General features: G+C 39.3%; 1 protein-coding gene across 14 annotated transcripts in view; it reads left to right on the top strand.

Moving 5' to 3' along the window:
- Positions 1 to 20,290, top strand: part of RBM39 (RNA binding motif protein 39) — a 33,053-nt gene extending 12,763 nt beyond the window's left edge. For 5 of the 14 annotated variants that reach the window (XM_087749328.1, XM_087749334.1, XM_087749333.1 and 2 more), the window contains 13 exons: positions 2,202 to 2,267; positions 2,373 to 2,426; positions 3,826 to 3,943; positions 4,567 to 4,719; positions 5,292 to 5,429; positions 7,004 to 7,069; positions 7,995 to 8,199; positions 8,406 to 8,483; positions 14,746 to 14,778; positions 15,943 to 16,018; positions 16,178 to 16,283; positions 19,115 to 19,193; positions 19,288 to 20,290. In XM_087749328.1, coding sequence (XP_087605454.1) covers positions 2,202 to 2,267; positions 2,373 to 2,426; positions 3,826 to 3,943; positions 4,567 to 4,719; positions 5,292 to 5,429; positions 7,004 to 7,069; positions 7,995 to 8,199; positions 8,406 to 8,483; positions 14,746 to 14,778; positions 15,943 to 16,018; positions 16,178 to 16,283; positions 19,115 to 19,193; positions 19,288 to 19,388 — 1,273 coding nt within the window. In that variant the 3' untranslated portion in view covers positions 19,389 to 20,290. Of the gene's footprint in view, positions 1 to 2,201; positions 2,268 to 2,372; positions 2,427 to 3,825; positions 3,944 to 4,566; positions 4,720 to 5,291; positions 5,430 to 7,003; positions 7,070 to 7,994; positions 8,200 to 8,405; positions 8,484 to 10,125; positions 10,307 to 10,559; positions 10,794 to 14,745; positions 14,779 to 15,942; positions 16,019 to 16,177; positions 16,284 to 16,413; positions 16,475 to 18,469; positions 19,094 to 19,114; positions 19,194 to 19,287 lie in introns of those variants that run through there. The other 9 variants (XM_087749330.1, XM_087749329.1, XM_087749331.1 and 6 more) reach the window with 9 other exon arrangements.
- The last annotated feature ends 1,842 nt before the right edge of the window (positions 20,291 to 22,132 follow it).

Raw genomic sequence — 22,132 nt, 5'->3', positions numbered from 1 at the left:
TTATGAAGAAGGTAACCCCTAGACATAAATTGCTTGTGACTTGGTGCTGTCATATGTGATAGCAGGAACCGGGCAACAATTGCAAAGAGTTCTTACGCAGTAGGAGGAAAGAAGAAAATTCCCTTGAGATCTACAGCTTTACAAGCAAGCTTCCTTAGAAAAATCCAAAGAAATGCATCCCGCAGAACACTGTTGAAAAAGGATCTTCAGAAGGTAACTTGGGCCATCATCTTGCCCCAGGCAACTTTCTGTTCAGTCCATTCCAGTGTTCTGTTACCGCTTTAGTTTGCTGGGGTTTTTTAATGTTTCTCCCAGGTAGTCATGTAAATAAGATACTACTTATTTGTCAAAAGTGAAAATGGAAAAGAGATTTTTTTGGAGTTGTGGTTGTGGCCCCCCCCCCCCCCCGTTGTGCATGTATTTGAAAACGGTTATTGTGTATCTTCTCAGGTTTTTTTCATTAGGTTTAGACAAACACTTAAAACATTTCTTTCACTGTTTCCTTAGAAACTGATGGTCTTGATTATTGACCATCATTTAGTTGGTCTGTATGTTAATATTCTAGAGTCACTGTAATTGGTTTGTCTTGTTGCATTTGAATTGCAATTAAGAACACCATGTTCTACATCAGGAGGTGTGAAGGTGCAAGGTAATCCCATCTCTGATAAGAAGCCAGCCTCTGGAATTAATACCAACATTTCCAGATGCAGCTTTTGGCAGTATGTGTCATAGACATTGGAGGACCTGAATGGACGCTCTCAGCAGTCATTTGCCTGAACTTGAGTAGGAAATGGAGTAATTTATCCTAGGCAAAAAAAGGTCTGCTTTTCATCAATAGTGATCTCATCTCAACATGTGCCTGTCTTTTATGTGTTATTTTCTCCTAATAAGTAGTTTCTAAATGGTCTTTTTTCTTTATTTTTTTTCCAGTGTTATACAGGGCCATATTTCCCTTGCTTTAACCTGGCCAGCACCGTTTTGGATCTTGGCCCACTACTTCCACCTGTGTCATGACATGTTTAAAAATGGGCATCCTCCTCCTTGTTGTGGATGCTGAGTTTAACTGTAAACATTACTGCTCCACTGAGTAGCAAGAAGATGTTTATCAGACAAATTGGTTGGCTAAATGGATTTAGTGAAAGACTATGTAATGTCTTCAGACTGCCATGTCTTTCAGGGTGTTTTCACATCAATTTGTAGCCACAGCAGAAAGAATCAGTTCTGTGCAGATGGAAAGACAAACCCCCTAGCATTCGGTCTGTGCAGCAGTGTCTCTGCCATTCAGTGGATATACAGGAGGAATGTTAACAGGTGGTGTTCTTTGCCTTGTATCTACAAGGAGATCAAGTTCAGGGAGAACATGATAGGGTGAATCTTACTATTTGTGTCGCAGTCTGTTACCCTGTGCCACAATAACTAGCAAGAGGACTGTACTTAACATGGAAGCAATGGGCAGATTGCCATTTCTTCTAACAGCCTCTGTGATGCCTGGAGAACTAAAATTAGCTTCAGCCAAGAGATTGGATTTCTTCTGTGGTGACATGTCTATATAAGGTTAACTGCTGGCTTAAATGGTTCTGTGTTTTGATGTCCATTAAGAACTTAAAGGAAGCTGCATTTACATGTTTGTAGCACTTTAGTGGCTAGAGCTGAGACAACATTAGCGAATGTGTCCCTTGCAGATGTCTGCAGGGAGCTACTTTGGTTTCCACTTGCACCTTAAATTTCATGAAACTTTGAGTTTTATAATGTTACACAAATAGTCCTGCCAGCACCATTTTGCTCAAAACTCTGAGGCTGAGTTCCAGCCCATTAAGGTACTGCTTTGCAGTCATCAGTAGGTAGAATATGCATGTGGACAAAAAAACATGTAAAGAAGATTACAAGAGTAACTGTAGCTCAGAATATTTTGCACATATAAATGTGCCATGTCTGGCTGGCTCATGATTCAGTTCTTCCTTGGAGTCCTTTATATTCTGGGATTTTGTGATGCAGATGAAACTGAGCGGGGATCACATTCTGTGCCTTATGGTTTGGAGTGCTGCACATAGCTTATGCATGCTATGGGTGCTGCTAATGGAAAATGTTTACAGGTTCAGGTGCAGGGGTGGGTGCGCACTTGCAATGTAATGTGAGTACAGACAGGAGATCTTGATTTCAGGTACTCTGGTGAGTAATGTCCATTTTTGCTTTTGCCGTAGTTCTGGTCCAAAATTCAACAGTGCCATCAGAGGGAAGATTGGTCTGCCTCACAGCATCAAATTAAGGTTTCTGAATTTTCTCTACTTATTATTGCATTGTTAATAGGTTTTGTTTAAAATCAGACTGGTGTATTTGAAGGTTTTCTTATAATCTTGTTGATCTCTCTATAGCAGACGACGTTCCAGAAGCAAAAGTCCCTTCAGAAAAGACAAGAGCCCTGTTAGGTAGGAATTTTTACACACATTTGTTTTTTTTTCTTGTCCCATTGAAGTTGGAAAAGTAACAGTGAAATAATGCCTGACTACTTGCTCTCCAGCTTATACTGACAAGTAATGCTGGAATTCATTCAGAAAGCCCATGAGAGGAGAGCATTGAAAATACGTTGCTTTCTCCCCATGTCATAAACTATCTCTCCACACACACCCCCAAACAGCATACAATTGTAAATAATGACAGTTTGCAAAGCATGTCTTGCTTTGCTTTTTGTGTTTCTGTATTCTCAATCTTTTTCCTGTTAATTGTGATTTAAATTAGCTAGCTTTTCTGCTAAATCTTACTTAATAATCTTTAAGTATGGAATGGAAAAGTTCTGTACAAATGCTTCTTTTTCCTATTCAGTATGTATTGATGTTATTTGTAGAGAAGACAGGTACCTTTGAAATCCAGGAGGTGCTTATCCATTCTTAGGCTTCTCATTTAAGGGAATTGGATTTAGATAGCTGCTAATGAGATTATTCTCTAAATTAATGCAGTTAAATTTAACCATCTTGCTTTCTTTTTTAATTATTAGCAAACTCTTACTGAGATAATTTCGTTTAAATTTTTTTTGTGTATTCTCAGTGATTTTTTTTTAATATTTATAAAAATATAAATACCTATTACATGTCTGGAAACTCAGTCCAGGATCCAGCATGCCAATTCTGTCATGTACTTAAGTACAAGTCAGATTTTTGTAGATTTGAAGCGTTAACACCTTGAAAGTGGTGCATCTAATTTCAGCTAGCGATCAGTATCAAAATAAAATTAATCTAGTGCTTCTGGTGTCAAGGATGAGGGTAAATATTCACTATTCATACTTTTTTATGGGTTAACAAGCTGAAACTATAAAATGAGGACTGGGAATTCTGTTTGTTTAGTTGTCAGTATTGTTCATGTAGTGGCTATAGTGACTCCAAAGTGACTGGGTAGATGCAAGATTTTAGTTTGCAAAGCCACAAAAAAAGTTCGTACTACTTGTCTGAGAGTTCAGACAGCTAGTCTGTGCTAATTAATCCCATGTTCCTTTGTTTTCCTGTCGTCTTATCTCGTCTTTTTGACTGCAAGCTCCCTAGTGGTACTGTTACCTGTTCTGGACAGTAGCAAAATGGCACCTGTCTTTAGTTGGGGCTTATATACTTAATATACAATTTTCCAGTCATATTTAATGCTTACAGTTGAAAGGATGTCCAGTCATGTTAAAGAAGTTGTTGTTATTTTATGTATTCCCTTCAGTTCCTGACCCTAACTTTTTTAATACGGCAGGCGTTTTTTTCTGAAGTACTGATTATTTGAAGTTTCAGGCATGGTCCAGAGATGAGTTACCTTAATTCCCATTATTTTTTAACTGAACTTTCCTCTTTCCAGAGAACCTATTGATAACCTCACCCCTGAAGAGAGGGATGCTCGAACAGTGTTCTGCATGCAGCTGGCTGCAAGAATTCGACCGAGAGACCTGGAAGAATTTTTCTCTACAGTAGGGAAGGTAATTAGTAGGGAGGCTAAAATGATTCTGAATACTTCCTCAAGCTGTCCTAGTACAGGATTGATATTCTGCAGAATTGTAAGCAAGTGGCTTTCTGGAGCTTCCTATACAAGTGAAAGGGGGGATGAATGATGACCAGCTAATTCTTAAAGGCTTTGAACATGAAAACGTAATTTATCAGGAGTTCATTGTTCAGCATGTGATGTGATGCAAAACATGGCAATATAATTTTGATTCAAACAACTTCGTTTTCCAGAAGTTTTAGTCTTTTGCAGATCAGTATGCCAGATATAGTGTAATTTAAAAATTAGTTTAACTTTTGATTTTGAAAAACTATTTGTTCATCATCTGTAAGGTTCTGGCTTAAAACATTACAGTGCTGCAAGTATTCCATTGCCCCTGTTCCTGTAGCATAGTACGTTTGACTTTGAATGGAAGCTTTTAAAGCTAGCTTGCTTCTGGGATATGTTTGTTAAGATAGCTTTATGCTACTATAGATTTGCAGCATAATTACAAAGCAATTGACTTGGCAAATAATTGTCTGGTTATTAATACCTTTAAGAAATGGACTGCATTAGGTTTTTTCCTTTATCTCTAACAGCATTTCTATACTTGCCTTTCAGGTTCGTGATGTGCGAATGATTTCAGATAGAAATTCTAGGCGTTCAAAGGGAATTGCTTACGTAGAATTTGTTGATGTTAGTTCAGTGCCTCTGGCAATAGGACTAACTGGACAGAGAGTCTTGGGTGTACCAATCATAGTACAAGCATCACAGGTAAGGAGTTGTAAACCTCATTTTTATTCATGTTGAGCAGTGCCTCTTTTATCTTGCTGGAAAACTTAATGTTTGAAAATTTGGTTACCATTGAAGGTTTGGAAAACCTTAACAAGAACGATTATTTAAGCTAATTGTAGATGGACCTTTGTTTGTTATAGTTTACAGGCACATTAAAGCAATTCAAAGTTATATAAATGCATTTTGAAAATACAGATGTTAAGAAAGTAGTAATAATGAAACTGTAATAGTGTTACAGAATTGTAGTATATATTATGTATGCTTTCCAGCATGTGTAAAAAGTAAAGTGTTAATTTACTAGATACAAGCCAGAATTCTCTATGAAGTTGCTTGATTTGAAGGCTTTTGGAAGCTGTGTCTCTCTGCTTGGTCATGGTCTTGGATTTTGTAGATTTTAAAGGTAAAGTCCGATGGATAGTGTGCAGATTATGAAACAGCTTCTATTATGTGGTGAATCTGCTAGTTTTAATCTGGTAGGTGTATACTGCTTATGCTAGGTTTTTTTATTAAATTCTTACAGAAGGTGAGTTTTTCTCTTTTCCTTTTCTTAGGCAGAGAAAAACAGAGCAGCAGCAATGGCAAATAATCTGCAGAAGGGCAGTGCTGGTCCTATGAGGCTCTATGTGGGATCATTACACTTCAACATAACTGAAGATATGCTTCGAGGAATTTTTGAGCCGTTTGGCAGGGTAAATTTTAATTTGGCATGTTGTGTTATGGTAGTTTATTGGAAAAACCTGGGTTAGTTGTAGAGCACTCACAGCTTCTGGAAATAATTTAGCTGTACACCTGCAAAACATTTGTTTCTTCTTCTCACTCTTCTGTGCCTGTACATCCACAAGGTGTTAGATACATAGTTAGTATTGGAGAACAAATGAGAACCTTGATTTGTGATGTGGTTCAGTGATTTTGAATGACAGGTCTTACGAAGGAAAGCTGAGAATTCAATGAGTACCTAAAATTACAAAACAAAATCAAAACAAAACAAAAAAAATCCCAATGTTACATCCTGCTTCTGCAGCTTGTAAATATTCCCCCCACTCCAGTTATGAATGGGGACCCTATTTCACAGGTTAAAGCACAAAGCACAGAATCAAGTCTGTGTTCGGTTCAGTGTGAGTGTAGTAGTTTCATCTGTTTCTGAGGATTTTGACTTAAGTTTTAGCTCATGTTACTACCATGAACTAGTGTTGTGTCCCATACAGCCCTGACGCAGGCCCCTTTTCACTCCTGATCAGGCCCCAGTTTGCAGCATGGTAATATGTTTTTGTAGAGAGAGTTACGGAAGTGAGCAGATTGAATCTGAAGTTTCCAGTGGAATCGTAATAAATGTTAGCCATACTGTGCTAACTAAGGTATCATGGGTATATCATTATTAGATAGGGAAAAAGTAATTTACTTAATTTTTAAAACTTTTTTCCATTAAGCAACATATTATCAAGCCCATTGATGTTTTTTAATATATCTTTGGATGTTAACCCTGCCTCATACATACCGTAGCAGTGCTTTTCAGATGCATTATTCAGATTCAGTATGTGTATTCCTTTATTCTGTTGTTCAAAAGCCTGGAAAATTGCAGCAATTTATTAAATTTTAATGCACATGGCTGTTCTTGTTTTGTTTTCCCTCAAGGTCTGGCAGTAGGATTAATGTAGTTTAGGAGGCTTACATGTAGAGCTGTGAAGGTTTTTCCTTCTCTTGATTCCATATACTCCAGCCTTAAGCTTGCTTCTTCCTCTTACTTCTGTGTTGCTGTCTCTTCCCAACACTATTTTATGGCTCATGGATGACTTACTAATACGTCTTAAATTCAGTAACTGTAAACTTCTAGGAGTTCCCATATAAAATATGCACCTTTTTCTTGAAGCCCCTGGTCAAAGTCATGCAAACTGCTTTTCTTACCTTGTAAAATGGAGTTTCTCAGCGTATGAGATGCCATGACTAAATGTTTCAGTTAGGATTTGATGATGTCTGCATGCTCATTGTCTGCCAGAATGTTGCATCAGGACCAAACCTCTGCCCGTAGTTGGACTCAAAGGATAAATTGTACATTACCCTTATATTTGCCTGCTTCTGTTTTAGTATCAAAGTATGTATCTAGCTGCCTGTACACTTCAGGAAAGAATGAGGAACTGATTAAAAAAAAATAGTGGTTTCACATTCATGTATGTATATTTGGCAGGGTTGTATTCAGGTTTTGTTTTGATATCTTGCGGTTTGTTCCAAAATGTCTGATAATAAATAGCTTTATTCTTATTTTCAGATTGAAAGCATTCAGCTGATGATGGATAGTGAAACTGGACGCTCAAAAGGATATGGATTTATTACGGTATGACTAGAATTGCCAGACTACTTAGACAATTTCTGAGTATAACCATGTAGTAGTATAGATTACTGTGCAATCTGTTAAGTCTCATCTTGGAAATGTCGTGTTGCAGGACATGCAGCAATGGCCTTTTTCTTTGTTTCTGCCGCTTCTCTGGGGGTATTGTGGTTGAACAATGCACACGTTTAGAATGGAATAGTATACTTTGTGGTCAGTGCCTGGTAAAGCAAAGCTGTCTTCTGCAGGCAAAGATACTAGTAAAGACTGGCATTTTCACAGTGCTGTGAAAATTATTGAATTTGAGCTTTTTAGGGGAAATAAAATTTTAGAGGCTAAAACTTCCAGTTGAAAACATTTTTCCTCTTTACCTTCAGATACATAATTTTGTGAACTTGGGTTTCTTGACTGGCCTGGCAGTTTGTCATGGGGAAAAAAAAGTTGGCTGGGACCTCTGGCACTTGGAGACAAATGAAACCAAACTAACTATATAGCTAATATTTGATGGTTTTAACACTGACAAAATATTTGTATATTTAATTTGATGTTACAGCATAAAGCAGAACTTCTGTTAGGAATAGCCAGTAAATGCATGGCAGTTATAAGTTACAAAGGAAGTGACTGTCATTCTTGGAAAGTGCTGAAAGAGAACTGCAGCCATGATTTCTGTTGATTGCAATATCTAGATGCTCTAGCTTCAACAATAATATATATTTTAAAATATTCTTATCTAAATATGAGAAAGTAAATATCCAAACTTGAGTGTGTTCGGTTTAAATGGAAAATATGGAGCACATTTAAGTGAACTTGTAGCTATTGTTATCTTAAATTTAGTGTTTCTCATGTTTACGTAACTGGATATTACATACAGTAGAAGCATTGCTGAATCCTGTAGGCAGTATTACTGAATTTATATTTTTCTGATCTACAGTTCTCAGACTCTGAGTGTGCCAAAAAGGCCTTGGAACAACTCAATGGATTTGAGCTGGCTGGTAGGCCAATGAAAGTTGGACATGTAACTGAGCGCACTGATGCTTCCAGTGCTAGTTCATTTTTGGACAGTGATGAGTTGGAACGGACTGGAATTGACTTGGGAACAACTGGTCGCCTTCAGTTGATGGCAAGACTTGCAGAAGGTATGTGTGATGATTAACAGGAAATGTGTGAAAATATGGAAGTTCACAGAATTTGAATTAATACGCCCCACAGAATATTATGCTATAAATGCATAGAATGGTATTCTTAAGCTTTTGACAACAGTAAGATTTCTGATACTTCTGTTGCTGCATCCCTAACTGAGTGAAAAGTGCTTGCTAGAAGGTACGTTCGTATTCTGTTGTAGGTACTGGTTTGCAGATTCCCCCGGCCGCACAGCAGGCTCTGCAGATGAGCGGATCTTTGGCATTTGGAGCTGTGGCAGGTAAGAAATGACGACCTATTTATTTTTCAAAAATACTTTATGCTTGGTAATTTTGAGACAAGAGGTACTTAACTACATTTTGTGATCTTTTAAAATGAGAACATAGGTATTCCAGCATGTTTTACAAACTGCAATAACACTGCAAATCCATGAGCAAATAAACAGTGACAGTATATGACAGCTTTGATGGGCATGATTCACTTTGCATTATTTTTGGCAAATCTGTTGTAGTTCACTTAATTCATCCCAAGCCTTCATCTCTTTATCTTTACTATTCCCTGTACTAATGGGGACTTTTATGTTCTACTGCAGTGTAAATGTTGACTGTTAAAAATGGCAGGCTTATAATTGGAAGGGGATTGACACTTCTGAAAAAACAGAGCTGTACCAGGAGCAAGAAGGTTATTAGGACTCTATGGGGGACATGGCAACTAGGACTACAGTAGTGTTAGGTTTATACGCTGTATGTCCTGGTGAGGAAGGACACTGTACATCAGGGAATTTGCGTTGCTTGGAATTGGTTACAGTTTGTATGTTCTGCAAGTGGGTATGTTGGAAGTGTTACTGAGACTTTATTTTGTTCTGAGAGGGAATGAGGCTGAGGATATGATTGCTGCTGCTAGTTCATAGCTGGCCTGAACAACAAACTGTTCAAGAGGGCTTCAGAACTAAAGCAACGAGTAACCTCCCGCAGGAGATGAGGAATTTACAGAGTGGCATTTCTTGTTATTTTTTATTAATAAAAGAACAAAAGGCATGAAACTGCCAGAGCAGTGGAAGAGACTTTAATGTCACAAATAACTAGATGCTGGACTGTGTGAGAAATGTCAGGAAATCAACAAAGAACAGGTGGCATTGTTTTGTTTGTCTTCCAGCAGAGTTTGTGACAGAAGTGATTCAGACTTAAGATATACCTGAATCATGTTACTGAAGTTCAGGTGCAGTTTTGAGAAGACTCTGCACATGAAACTATAGACAGTTACTAAAAGAATATAATAGGGTCTTTCTATAGATACACCCTTGGAAGGAAAAGGAACTGGCTAGTGAATGAAAAATGTGGGTTGAGGAATATTTTTTCTATCTGAGAAGAAAAAGAAGAAAAAGACACAGTGGCAAGGAAAAAGCATATCTAGTTCAGAAAGATAAGGAAAGGTAAACAACACTAAAATTAGATCACCTTTAATGTAGGTGATAAAGTGGTGTGACAGTACTGCTTGGAAACAGGCGTAGTCAATGAGACATGAGAGAAATATTTTTAAGAAACACCAATCCTTTGTGCACCCCCATATTTGAAACAAACAAAGAAATCCAAACTCCCCAAATCAGGAACATGGCCAAAAACGTCTGACACAGCTGAACTGTTAGGATAGCATGGAATCAGTATGAGACAACATGTCTGTGGAGGAATAAATGATAAGGCTGAATACAAGTTTTTGAAGAATATGCATGTTTAGTAACTGTAGAAATAAAAGTGGTAGGAGTAGCATTGTTTATTCCACTTGTATTGTACAAAAGGAATGATGCAGGCATGTGCAACTTACGTAACTTTGGAAAAAGGTAAAGCTTTTTGCTGCCGTAGAGTCATGAGCTGTCCCCAAAGTGAGATTTGGTTATGGATTAAAGATCTCTTTACTCTTGTTAGAGAAAATTACTACCAGGAATTATGTCATTATGGGAGACTTTAACTTCCCTGATACAGATTGGAGAAGAATTGCTAGTAATAATGGTGGGGCCCAGATATTCCTGGATGTGATATCCGACAAATTTCTTCATCAAACACTCACTGACTCATGAAGAGGGGATGCTATTTTAAACTCTATTTGGTAAGTAATGAAGATGTTGCGGATGAGAATAGAAATGACCATTGACTTGAGGGATCATGAGTTGCTCAAGTTTAAGTGGAAGGATAAACAAAACAGGCCTTGTAAATAAGGCTTCTGATTTCAAAAGCGGTGGTTGAAGAAACAAGGCAATAAAGTCATCTGGTCTAAGCAACTTGGGTGTTTGAACAGGCAGGATGTAAAAAGTTACTTCAATTCCAAATTGCTAATGCTATATTGGATCTGTATTCCACAGAAAGAAGAAACAGTCCTGTTAGAAATGGGCTCCAAACCAAACTGGGTGATTAACTACCTCAAAAGAAATAAGGAATAAGTACAGAGCCTATGAAGAATGAGAAAAAGGACTGATAATAAAACAATATTTTTAGTTTGGGAAAGAGATAACATGAGAATTACCTGCCAAAGTCAGATTGAGTTAGATGTTGTAAAAGACATGAAAGCATAGATGAGGATTTACCACCTCTTGAAGGAAGCAGGGCTGAGGTTGAATGAAAAAATACTCAAAGAGATGTTTCAAAAGAATCTCATTGCCTCAGTTTGTAGTGGGGACACTGGTCATGAAGTTTGGAATTTGAGGAAGGTAAGCTAGGAATTTAGATTAAAAAAAAGAAAATCATTCACAAGGTAGAAGCAAAGCTAAAAGTAAGAGCTGAATGTACTCAGTTCAGTCCCATCAAATTAGTGAGGGAATAGGTACATGAAATATGAGGTCTGATATCTGGTATTGCCAATAAATATTTTAAGTCTGTGATACAATATATAGCTGGAACATCTAATTCTAAATTACCTACACTTAAAAGGAAGGAAGAACAACATAATCTGGCTGGTTTCCAGTCCTTTTACTCTGACTTCACTTCTCTCCTTCAGAAGTCATACTAAAGATGGGTAAACTGGAGAATATTATTGAAGTATAGCATACTTTCAGAGAAACTGCATTTAAAGACTAACAATCTATGATAAAACTGACTTTCCTAGACAGAGGAGCAGTAGTAGAACTCTTCTTTCTAAACTTTTGACTTGTGTCATTTGGAAGTTATTAAACTAGACAAGTGGGAAGTACAAGATGTGTAAAGAAGCTGGCTCAAAGAAAGAGGGATTGTTTTTCAAGTGAAAGCTGGGAAGGTTAGAAGCTGTTGTTGAAGCCAAAGTTCAGGTGTTGGGCTGATCTTGTTTAATATTTACATGAATAATAATGGTCAACAGGAGTAGGAGTGAGGTGAGTAAATACAGAGGTGCTGTCAGTAAGGGATTCTTGGGGTGTTGTACGTTATTCACCTGTTCAGGATTGAAGCAAATTCTAGTTATATAGCCTGGGACCTTAGCACTGTGTTGTGGTTTAACTCCACTTGTCAACTAAGCACCACGCAGCCGCTCGCTCACCCTCCCCGCCCCCAGGGGGATGGGGGAGAGAATTGAGGAAAAAAAAGTAAAACCTGTGGGTTGAGATAAAGACAGTTTTAATAGGACAACAGAGGAAGAAGAAATAATAATAATGATAAAAATATACAAAGCAAGTGGTGCACAATGCAGTTGCTCACCACCCACTGACGGATGCCCAGCCCGTCCCTGAGCAGCGATCACTGCCTCCCAGCCAGCTTCCCCCCAGTTTATATACTGAGCATGGCGTCATACAGTATGGAATAGCCCTTTGGCCAGTCTGGGTCAGCTCTTCTGGCTGTGCCCCCTCCCAGCTTCTTGTGCACCTGGCAGAGCACGGGAAGCTGAAAAGTCCTTGACTAGGATAAACCCTACTTAACAACAACTAAAACATGAGTGTGTTATCAACATTATTCTCATACTAAATCCAAAACACAGCACTATACCAGCTACTTGGAAGAAAATTAACTCTATCCCAGCCAAAACCAGGACACAGTGAAAGATGGCTGAGGAGGAGGAAAATACCTAAATACTCCAGTTCATCAGTGAGTGAATATGAACTGTTGACATGATGTGTTTTTGAAAGGGCAACTATGTTCCTAGAGGTAGCATACTTTAGCATCTGAGATGTAACATACACATTTGTGAACAGTTCTGACCACCCATGTTCAAGATGGGTTAAATCAAATTAAAATATGGAAGCTAAAGAATAAGTTTTGTGGGAGACCTGAGAACTTGGACGTTATTCCCATGGAGAAAGTCCCAGCAGGAAAAACAATTGAAGCTAAACAGTTGTAGCTGTGTACTTTCTGTTCTCTAGTAAATTCTGTCTGAAAATCTGAAACTTAAAATAACTGTAAGGCTATAGAACATTCTTCTAATACTTTGTGGGACAAAACATTCCCTACTTTTGGGAAGAAACTATCTGTTTATGAAAAAGATGGAGATAGTGTGCTACAACAGAGGGACGAACAGGTGTTATCGTCCCGGACCTCTATTTGATCTGCTGTTTTGTTGTAAGCAGTTACTTAGAAAACTGGGGAATACTTGGCAGGTTTTTGTTTATTTAAAGCTAGCTGTGTTTGAAAACAGACACAAAATGCTTTGATACATATTTCTGTATTTCTGCTTTCTCTGTACTAAGCGTGTACTTCTTAGTCATGCTAAACTCACTACTCTTGCAGATCATATAAACAGAACATACTGGAAAAAGTTACTTTGATCTTAACTTGACAGATGTATTAATTTTAGTTTCCACATAGTATTAAAAACTGCGTGTATGGAAGAATAAGAGTTGACGATGAATTTCTAAATTCTGAGTGAATTTAGAAGTGAGAGGAGAGGACCATTCTTCAGTCATAAGCAACAAGAAAATTCGGTTAGTTGGTGAAAGATTTGGGGGACAGGTGGTTATGTTTCAGAGATGGTAGATAATTAACCTATGAAACTTGTTGCCACAAGATACTGTTAGCTGATCTTCCTATATTTAGAACAGATTTGACTCTCAGCCCTAGACAGAATTGGAACTGGTGATCTGTGTAGATTTGCCACATTTGGTGCAGGTGGCCTGGAGCATTCGGCTGTACAGCCCCAGGCTGACCGACATTTGGTGAGTTCAGCTGTACATGATGTATATGTGCAATTGTGTCAGAATTGCAGAGGGAGAAGTCTCTGTCCTCATCTAACTAGAGTGATTTAGGAGATTTGGGGTTTTATTAATTTTTTAAACACATTTGTTTACAAAAAAGTTTGCATAGTAATTAACTAGGTAATCAGTTGTAAATTTGACCAAATCCATACAGTTTCTGCAGAGAATACAGGCTAAGACAGTATTCCCCATTATGGTATTTCTTACTCTATGGAGTTGAAGATTTCTTTGTGTCAGATCCAGATGGAAAAGATGCTAAACATAGCCAATTCTTGTTATAGCTCAGCCTTCAGAGCTTGCTCCTTCCACCTCTTATTTTTCAATATGGTTCCCAGTATGTGTTCTTCTGTGGAAGTCACTTGGGAAGGCACTTGAGGAAGACTTCTCTTCAGGGCTCTCACTGCCTAATACGTTGGGGGGGGGGGAAATCACTCCTGTTGGTCCCTGAGTGTTGTGGAAGAGAGTTTATTAGAAAGGGGAAAAGTATGTTGATACCTGATACCTTCAGGTGTTCCCAGCTAGGCTTGGAAGCTTACTTGGGGTCCATCACTTCACTGCTTTCTAAACAAGTGAATTAAGATGACGGTTAACTTGAGTGTTCTAACTCCTTGTGTTAGTGTGAATGAAATTGGAACATAACTGAAGAGGCTTATGCTTACATTTCTTGCATTCTGAAGTTTTCTGTTGGTTTAAAGATGTTGAGTATTGCAGTCGTACACTTGGAAGTGGTCAGAAAGTCTGCATTTGTCTGTTCCCATTACTTCAGATTGGGACAGCTATATTGTATTAAAAGAGTAATTAAATCAGTGTTTTCTTGAAAAATATTCTGAACACTTGAAAATGTTTTGAGTTTGAAAAATACCAAAGTAACTTGTGTCATGACATTTATATGGAAAGATAACAGATGAAATATCACCTTATTCTACTTGAAGTTAAATTTGATAACTGGTTTCAGAATGTCACATTTGTGTAACTGTGGTGCTTAAATGCTTTCTGTTAGTAAAGATGCCAAACTTCTAATGCCTGTAAGAACTGCTGTAATTATTTTCTCATGGAACAAAATATGTCTTATAAAGAGTTCAAGAACAGCAAAGGCAAGGTGGAAACAGTACACTGAATTAAAGGACATGGTCATGTCTTCCCTTTTAAGGTATTGTTTCTCTCTGAAATATGCTTACCTTTGTGGTTATGGAATCTCTATCAATTACAGAATATTCCAGCTGAAAAGCTGAAATTAGTGAAACTACTCACAACTAGAAAGGGACAGTGAGAGTGGGTTTGAGGTACTTGAACAAGCTCTTAACCACAAAAATAGAAGCTAAACAACCTGGCTGGCAGGTAATGATACAATAATGCTAGCAAGCATACTAATTAACTTCTGTATATTTTTCTTTAGATTTGCAAACGAGACTGTCTCAGCAGAATGAAGGTAAACTAGCATTTGACATTACTTCTCACCAGTAGGTTTTGTTACAAATGGCTATAAGTTAAATGCTTCTGGTGCAGAGTTTGCCAGCAGCCTGAAAAGTTGTATTAGTGTGTGTAGGAATCATACTGTGTATTGATTATTGACTGAAAATAACAGAATGTATGTTAAACACTTCGCCTTTTCTTCATAGTGTTTCCTCAGTGTTGGTGACATTCCCCAGCCATATGTTAGTCCTAGAAAATGTGTGGGTTTGTGTTTTGTTTGTGGGTTTAGGTGTGGTTGGGTGTGGGGCTTTTTTCTGGCTTAGAGGAAGGGACTAGAGGGATCATTTGAGAATCAGGAGTTTGGGGTTACTGTCGCTGGATTAGTCATCTTACTCTGACTGCACAACCCTTAATGTCTGATATTTGTAGAGAGAAAGGTGGCTGTTATTTAAGCTAAATTAACAGAAGCTTACAGCCTATGGAAAGGGCAGCCTATAGGACAGTGCTTATCTTTAATAAGATGTACTGTGATGATGAGCAACAACAAATGACGAGTAATGATTTCATAGTTACTGGGAAAGAGTATAGATCTATTCTACAGTTAAAATGTTTAAAATTTTAGTTATCAAATATTTCCTACATTATGTGTTTCCAAGGGACAAAAGTATGGATATATTTTTTTGAAGGATAATTCAACATGCTTAAAATACATTTTGAGAATTCTTAAAGATGTCTGTCACTTCCTGTGAAGTCAGATGGGGTGGTACCACTCCATCCGGAGCTGCTGCTTGGCTTCCACAAGGAGAAAAAAATTAAAGGTGCTGCTGGCATACATCTCGGGCAGAATTTTTAGATGCATGTGAAGATGCATATATCTGCATTTAAATGGTTAAATTGAAAATGTGCCAAAATCAATGTACAGGGTTATCTTTTTACTTTTCAGCTTCAACTGTTCATCTGTGCTATTTTCTGTATTGATCAATTTATCTATCATAGATAGTGTCTAGTTATGAGTTCTGCTTTCCTGCCTTCAATTTTCTGTTTAGTTAGAACTGTTGCTGAATGTTGGGATTTTAAAGAATAGATAGAAGATACTCACTTAAATTGGAGCCATGCGTAGTGGGTTCTTAGATTTGTTACTGGTTTTTTTTTTTTTTTTTTTTTTTTTTCATTAAAACAGTTCTGGCTGCAGCTGCTTCTGTACAACCGCTTGCAACACAGTGCTTCCAGCTTTCCAACATGTTTAATCCTCAAACGTAAGTGATTTATCCTTGTCTGTTCCGTGTTTGTTGATGACTAACATCTGAGAAAGGAATCAGACTGTTGCAGAGGTTTTTTTGGTGGGTTTTGGGAGTGGATTTCATCTGAGTGATAACAATTCCATCTCTGTCCTCTTCTTCCTCAACCCCCTACAGTGAAGAAGAAGCTGGCTGGGATACAGAAATCAAAGATGATGTGATTGAGGAATGTAACAAACATGGAGGAGTTATCCACATCTATGTAGACAAAAACTCAGCTCAGGTATGCCCAGTTCCAAGGAGACACTGAGCAGGTTTTAGGAGTTTTGTTGCTTTGTAGTGTATAGAGGGAGCATTACAAATACTTCTTTTTTTTTTTTTTTTTTCCTAAACTGAATCGAAATTTCTTGCAGTTTTTGCAGGATGTGGGTGGTTCCCTCCTTTTTGGAATCATTGTGTGTAACTTGAATGCAGGTATGAGAGCAGTTTTCTAGTGCTGCAGTCTGCTCTTATAGATTTACAGAGCTGAAGTTACTGTGGAAATACAGGCTGAACAGTGGTGGCCTCTTTTAATTCTGGCATTTGGCTTTTCCCTTAAGCTGTGCATTTCCCAAAAGCCGGGGACTTCCAGTTTCCTCAGTTTCTAGAGAATGCAGGCTTTAGCACAAAGGATGCCCTGTTCCAGCAGACTTGAGATGTACAGTTAAATGTGTGCCTAATCCCATGCTTGCAAACAGTTGTGTTAACTAGTAATGTTGAAGTCTTGCAGTGGGCAATAGGAGTGCCTAGAGTTATAACAGGGAGGAGAAGAAAAAGGGCTACTGATGCAGACTTAATTACAGGTTGATGCCTGTTTGAGGGACTCTCAGCCTGCATCTTAAAAAGGCTAATGCATTTTTCTTCTGTGTTCACTTTGTTTACACAGTCCCCTGACTGTTTATCTCTTCCTCCCTATTTCAGCTCTTAGAATATAAACTGTGGAAGGTCTGTAAAGAGATTTGGCCTTCTTGAACCCCTTTTATATAGAATTCACAGCCCAAACTGAAGTACAGTTTTCAAATGCTCTCATAGTCAGATTAATTTCTAACCATCAGACTCTGGGAGTGTCCTGTTGCATTCCATTCCGTTGTGCGAGGCTGAAATGTACGCTACTGTCCCTGTCAGTATTGCTTAGATGGGATTGTTCTGCCCTGGTAATGCACCTGGCACTCACAAACCTCTGTTATCATTGTGCTGCTTCTTTCTACAGAAGACTCTTGTCACCTGAAACCCTTTCACGTGGGTTGCTGAGATGTTAGATCAGAGATAGCTGCAGTCTAGTACATAAAACAACACAAAACCTTTCCTAGCATTTTGTAATCTTCAAGATCACTGCTGTGTTGGACTACTGGGTTGATGGGCGGCAGAAACCTTTCCCACCGTCCATTAGTCTGTTAGTATCTTAGAGAAAACGGTGTCGTTTGACAGCTGGGAAAAGAAAAAACCCAACAACAAAAAAAACCATCCCCACACAACCCTCAAAAAAACCCACCACCCCTAAACCCCCAAAAATGCAGCAGCCCTCAACATATCTCACATAAGTTCTGAGCACACAGAGCTGCAAATCTGGCTCACCTTAGCAAGCAGATTTAAAAGGAAAAACTACAGCTACTATATCATGAGCCAGCTGTTTGTTACATGAAATCCTTTTTGTCACAGTATCACAGTGATGACCCAGATACAAAATACCTACTGGTATTTAAAAATACTGAACATAAGTTTCCACTGTGTTTTTCTGTTTTCCAGGCTTAGATTCTGGTCACATTCTTTTACATGTTTTCATCTCCTGTTTCCCAGACAGCCAGGCTTCCCAGGCTAAGGGCTGTCAGTAATCAGCCATGAAGATGTGATTTGTTGTGGGTTGAAAAGATTACAGTCCTAACTGAGCATGTGGTCTCGTGTACCGCACCAGTCTAGACTCTGGTGTGTTAAGGAAAACTAAAGCTTTATGTTACTGTATCTTGTTTCAAGGTTTAAGCAGCTTGGATGCCTATGCAGGGGGAGGCTGAGAACAGAACTGTGTGTGTTAATTGCTTAGTGCCTTAAACATCAGCCCCTGATCTCAAGTTTCCCCTGTGAGAAGCAGTGAGTTAGATCACAGTGGGAGGAGTTAGTACAGGCTGGCAAAGGGTGCTAGAGGGAAGGCTGGGTTCTGATTCTTAATATATTCTTTTCCTGTAAAATCTGTTTCAGCGAGAATCTAATCTGGTTCAGGAATTACTGGTAGTAGTCTATTTTTAAGCAGGCTGCCAGAAAAATGCATACCCATTACTGTGGGCGTTTGTATGTCTTGCAGTTGTTGAATGTGAATATTGCAGTACTCTGGATTAGGCTGGTTTAGTGCTTAATTTGCAGATAGAAAACTTCAGGCATCTCTGGCAAAGTTAAAAGATCAGTCTGTCACCTACATTATTCTCAATATCATCTTAGGCTCTTCTTGCCCTGCTGTGATGGGTTTTTTTCCCTTCGTCTCAGTCCTTGTTCAAGTCAAGACAGACAGATGCTGAAGTTCATGTAGGACAATTTTTACAGTACCAGTCTTCCTTGAAGTGCTGGACATCCTTCCTGCCCTGGGGAATGGCGAGTGCTTAATACCTTTGAAAACCAGACTGTGAACTTGCATATCTAGTTAAGCATTTGTGGTTAAAGTTGGTGATGTACAGAACTTGATGGCTGGTGTGCAGTAGAGGTAGCCAAACTCCTCCCGCTTTTCTGTTTCGCATGAGATTTGTAATCAGGAGCCGCTAGATACTCTTTTGAAGGGTTATCATGAGCAAGTAGGCAACCCATTACTTGTTGATTTCAGATCAAGCTCACATTTGGTCTGTTTTGCAAAATCCTATTTAGAAAAGTTTCATGCTAAGATAACTGTTAAGTATGGTAACGCGTGTCAGTAAAAAACTGTAAAAAACCCTCCGTTTTGTCATGCTCATTCTGCATTATCAGTTGATACCAGTAGGAACATAGTGAGGCAGGTTTGCCTCAGTCACAACCATGCGAAGGAAGTGTCTTGAAAACAGACGATGTGGGACGTTTCTCAAGCCTCTAATGGACTGTAACACATCTGTATTACAGGGCAACGTGTATGTCAAATGTCCTTCAATTGCTGCTGCCATTGCAGCTGTAAATGCGTTGCATGGGAGGTGGTTTGCAGGTGAGTGGATTTCATGTAGAAACCTACATTTAGTCATTAATTACAGAAATGACCAAATACTGATTTTTTTTTTTTTTTTTAATCTTCTGATTAGGTAAAATGATTACAGCAGCGTATGTACCTCTTCCAACGTACCATAGTCTTTTCCCAGATTCTATGACTGCAACCCAACTACTGGTTCCTGTTCGACGATGAAGATGGATTTAGTCAGTTTTGTACATAGTTATTTTTTGGAGGAAGATTGAGTTATCTTTTATTTAGATAAAACTAAAGGAGAGGATTTAATGTCATTTTGTGTACACTTCCTGCTACCTTTAAAAATAAAATGAAGTAAGCAGAAATGCAGTGTGTTCATTCTCCCTAACTAGCATTTCCACTGTATACAAAGCTGTTGACTTCTTGTTCTGCCTTGTAATTCTTGTACATTTACTAAGGTGATCTGTAGGAACTGAGAAGTAGCTCATAGAAAACAAGTTCTCTGTAAAAGGCAGATGGGACATAATGACATTTTTAATGTTTCACAAGCCTTTCTTTTAATGCAGCAATTACATTTTACATTTCACTAAATGTAGGTGATCTGCTAAAGGTTAATATCGGAGATAAGACTTTATGAAGGGACATATTTAGTGTTTTGTATAAATGGAAAATTCAGAAGGCTACTGAAAGCTGACTCTAGACAGCCACTCAGCTTGCTTTGTGATGAATAATTGGTAAGAATAGAAGGATTGAAGGGTTTTATTTCTTGATGGTAACTTTTGATTAATGTATCTGTAAAAGTTTCTTTGTAAATACTGTGTGAGGTGTGTCTAAGTTTCCAAACAAAACGATCTCTGCATTTCCACATAAGTTTCTATGTATGCAGTGTGGCACAGTTGAAGGATTTCAGCCGAGTCTGAAAATCGGTAGGAAATACAGAAACATGTTTTGTTCTGGTTGCATATAATCTTTGCTCTTTTTAAGCTCTGTGAGCTCTGAAATATATTTTTGGGTTACTTCAGTGTGTTTGACAAGACAGCTTGATATTTCTATCAAACAAAGACTTTCATATTGCAACAATCTTTGTAAGAACCACTCAAATAAAATTCTCTTAAAAAGGCCTCCATGAAGCTTTATTTCTCCACTGTCCTAATGTGACTTAACCAGTGTGTGCTGCAGACAGGAGGTGAGTGATGCTTTGAAATGGGAGATGTTTGGAATGTCACACCTCCAGGAGAAAATGCAGGAGCTGGTTCCTGCTGTTTGAACCCTCTGTGTACTGCAGCCGTGGCTGCTAAGGGCCTGTGGTTTTCTCACTGCCTGGGCAGCGGGCAGCTCTTCCCCTTTCTCAGGCCTGTGGCGGATTAATTCTGCAGATAACTTGCCCCCTGCTCACCTCTGCCCCCATTTTTCACAAATGGTTGTGAATCGTGGAGATGTAGGAGGAATTTATGTTGGCTTTTAGTCTGGTTTCTGTAGGGAAGCCTGCCCAAGTGGATTGCCCTCTTATACCCCTTTCCCCCCTCCCTGTCATTTTTAACTGCTGGCTGATAAAAGCTGTGTTTGACAAAGGTGTAGAGAGTATGTTCCACCCTGGTGGGTGAAAATGGGCTGGGCAGGGATGGTGCCAGTGCTCGGAGACCTGGTGCTGCCGCTTGGGGTGGATGTCGCTGTGGCTGAGCTGCAGCATGGTGAGAGACTGTCTTCAGCAGTCCAGGAGGGAGCCACAGCAGAAAATGGGACTGGGCAACTGGAGGTACAAAGGCAAATGCAGGGAGGAGCCAGGAATGTACTGCAGGAGGGTGCCTTACGAGTACGTGACACAGCTGAGGAAAGCCAAGCAAAGCTGCTCTCTACTTTTGCTTCACCTTACTTTTTTAGTTGCCAGTATTAATCCACCAGTGCCAGCTGAAGTAAAACTTGAGCTGTTCCAGAGCAGCTGTGTTGCTTCACTGGGTGGTTGTTGGCAGAGTTTCTCTCTTGGAGGTCACTGAGCTGCATGGCAGAAGGCAGAGCAGGCTTTTAGTGGCAGATTTGTCTTCCTTAAAAACTGGGGAAACAGCACGTCTATTGGGTAAAGGCTGTACAGGTGCTGTTTCAGGTTCTGCTGCTTCTAACCTGTCCTCTTCTAGCCATAAACAGAAATAAAGGAGAAACAAAGATAAGCCTTGTTTCAAAAGGCAAATAACAGGAGATTGCAACACTAAACTAATCATAGTTCAGCTGTAGGTAGTGGTACAGAGGCTGGTGACTGGTAGGGGGTAATCCCTGTTCTCCCTGGGACACACTGAGCACCTTGTAGACCCATTAAGGCGGAGTGGAGGAAAAGTCTACTGGTGGAGCACTGTTTCTGGTAGCATAGCTCCTTCCCTTGGCAAGGGAATGAAAAAAGCCACTGCAAGTTCCTATCGCTGGAGGCAGCCGCAGCCACCACTTCTGTCCTTCCCTTCTCTGGAAGGACTGCGCAGGGGAGCGCGCCTTGCCTCACCGAGGGTGTTGGACTGCACCCTTCAGAGCTGTGGAAGAGGCAGGGTAGCCCCGCCGGGCTGTTCTGGTAATGCAGTAACTTGCAGCACAGCAGTCCTGAGGGGAGAGCTTTAGGAAAGGCACTGCTCAAGGCCTGACAAGGAGGTTCCATCTCCCAGGTCTGGTGTTGAAGTAATCCTTGCGACTCATCACAAACTACCTTTAGCTGTCATGTGACAGAAGCCGTTTTCCATTTTACAGCAATTTAACAATTTCCAGCTCTAGCAGCATGGCTGAACCTGTAACTGTTCTGTGCTGTTCCTGACGGCTTCCTGCACCTGGCTGGAAGAAGGTGCCTGAGCTGCTGTAGTCTGCCCTCAGTTACAGAAGGACTTGCCCAAGTCCTTCTGGGGTCCCTCACTCTCTGTGAGGGTGTTTGCCCCGTATTACCTGGAACTCAGAAATGGGGCCAGCTTCAACCCACCTATTTTTGCAAG

The sequence above is a fragment of the Nipponia nippon genome, unplaced genomic scaffold (assembly GCF_047370975.1).
Source record: "Nipponia nippon isolate SJK-2023a ecotype South Korea unplaced genomic scaffold, ASM4737097v1 scaffold_13, whole genome shotgun sequence".
NCBI classification, from domain to species: domain Eukaryota; kingdom Metazoa; phylum Chordata; class Aves; order Pelecaniformes; family Threskiornithidae; genus Nipponia; species Nipponia nippon.
The sequence above is the reverse complement of the archived record's forward strand: the minus strand, read 5'-3'. Positions and strand labels throughout refer to the sequence as shown.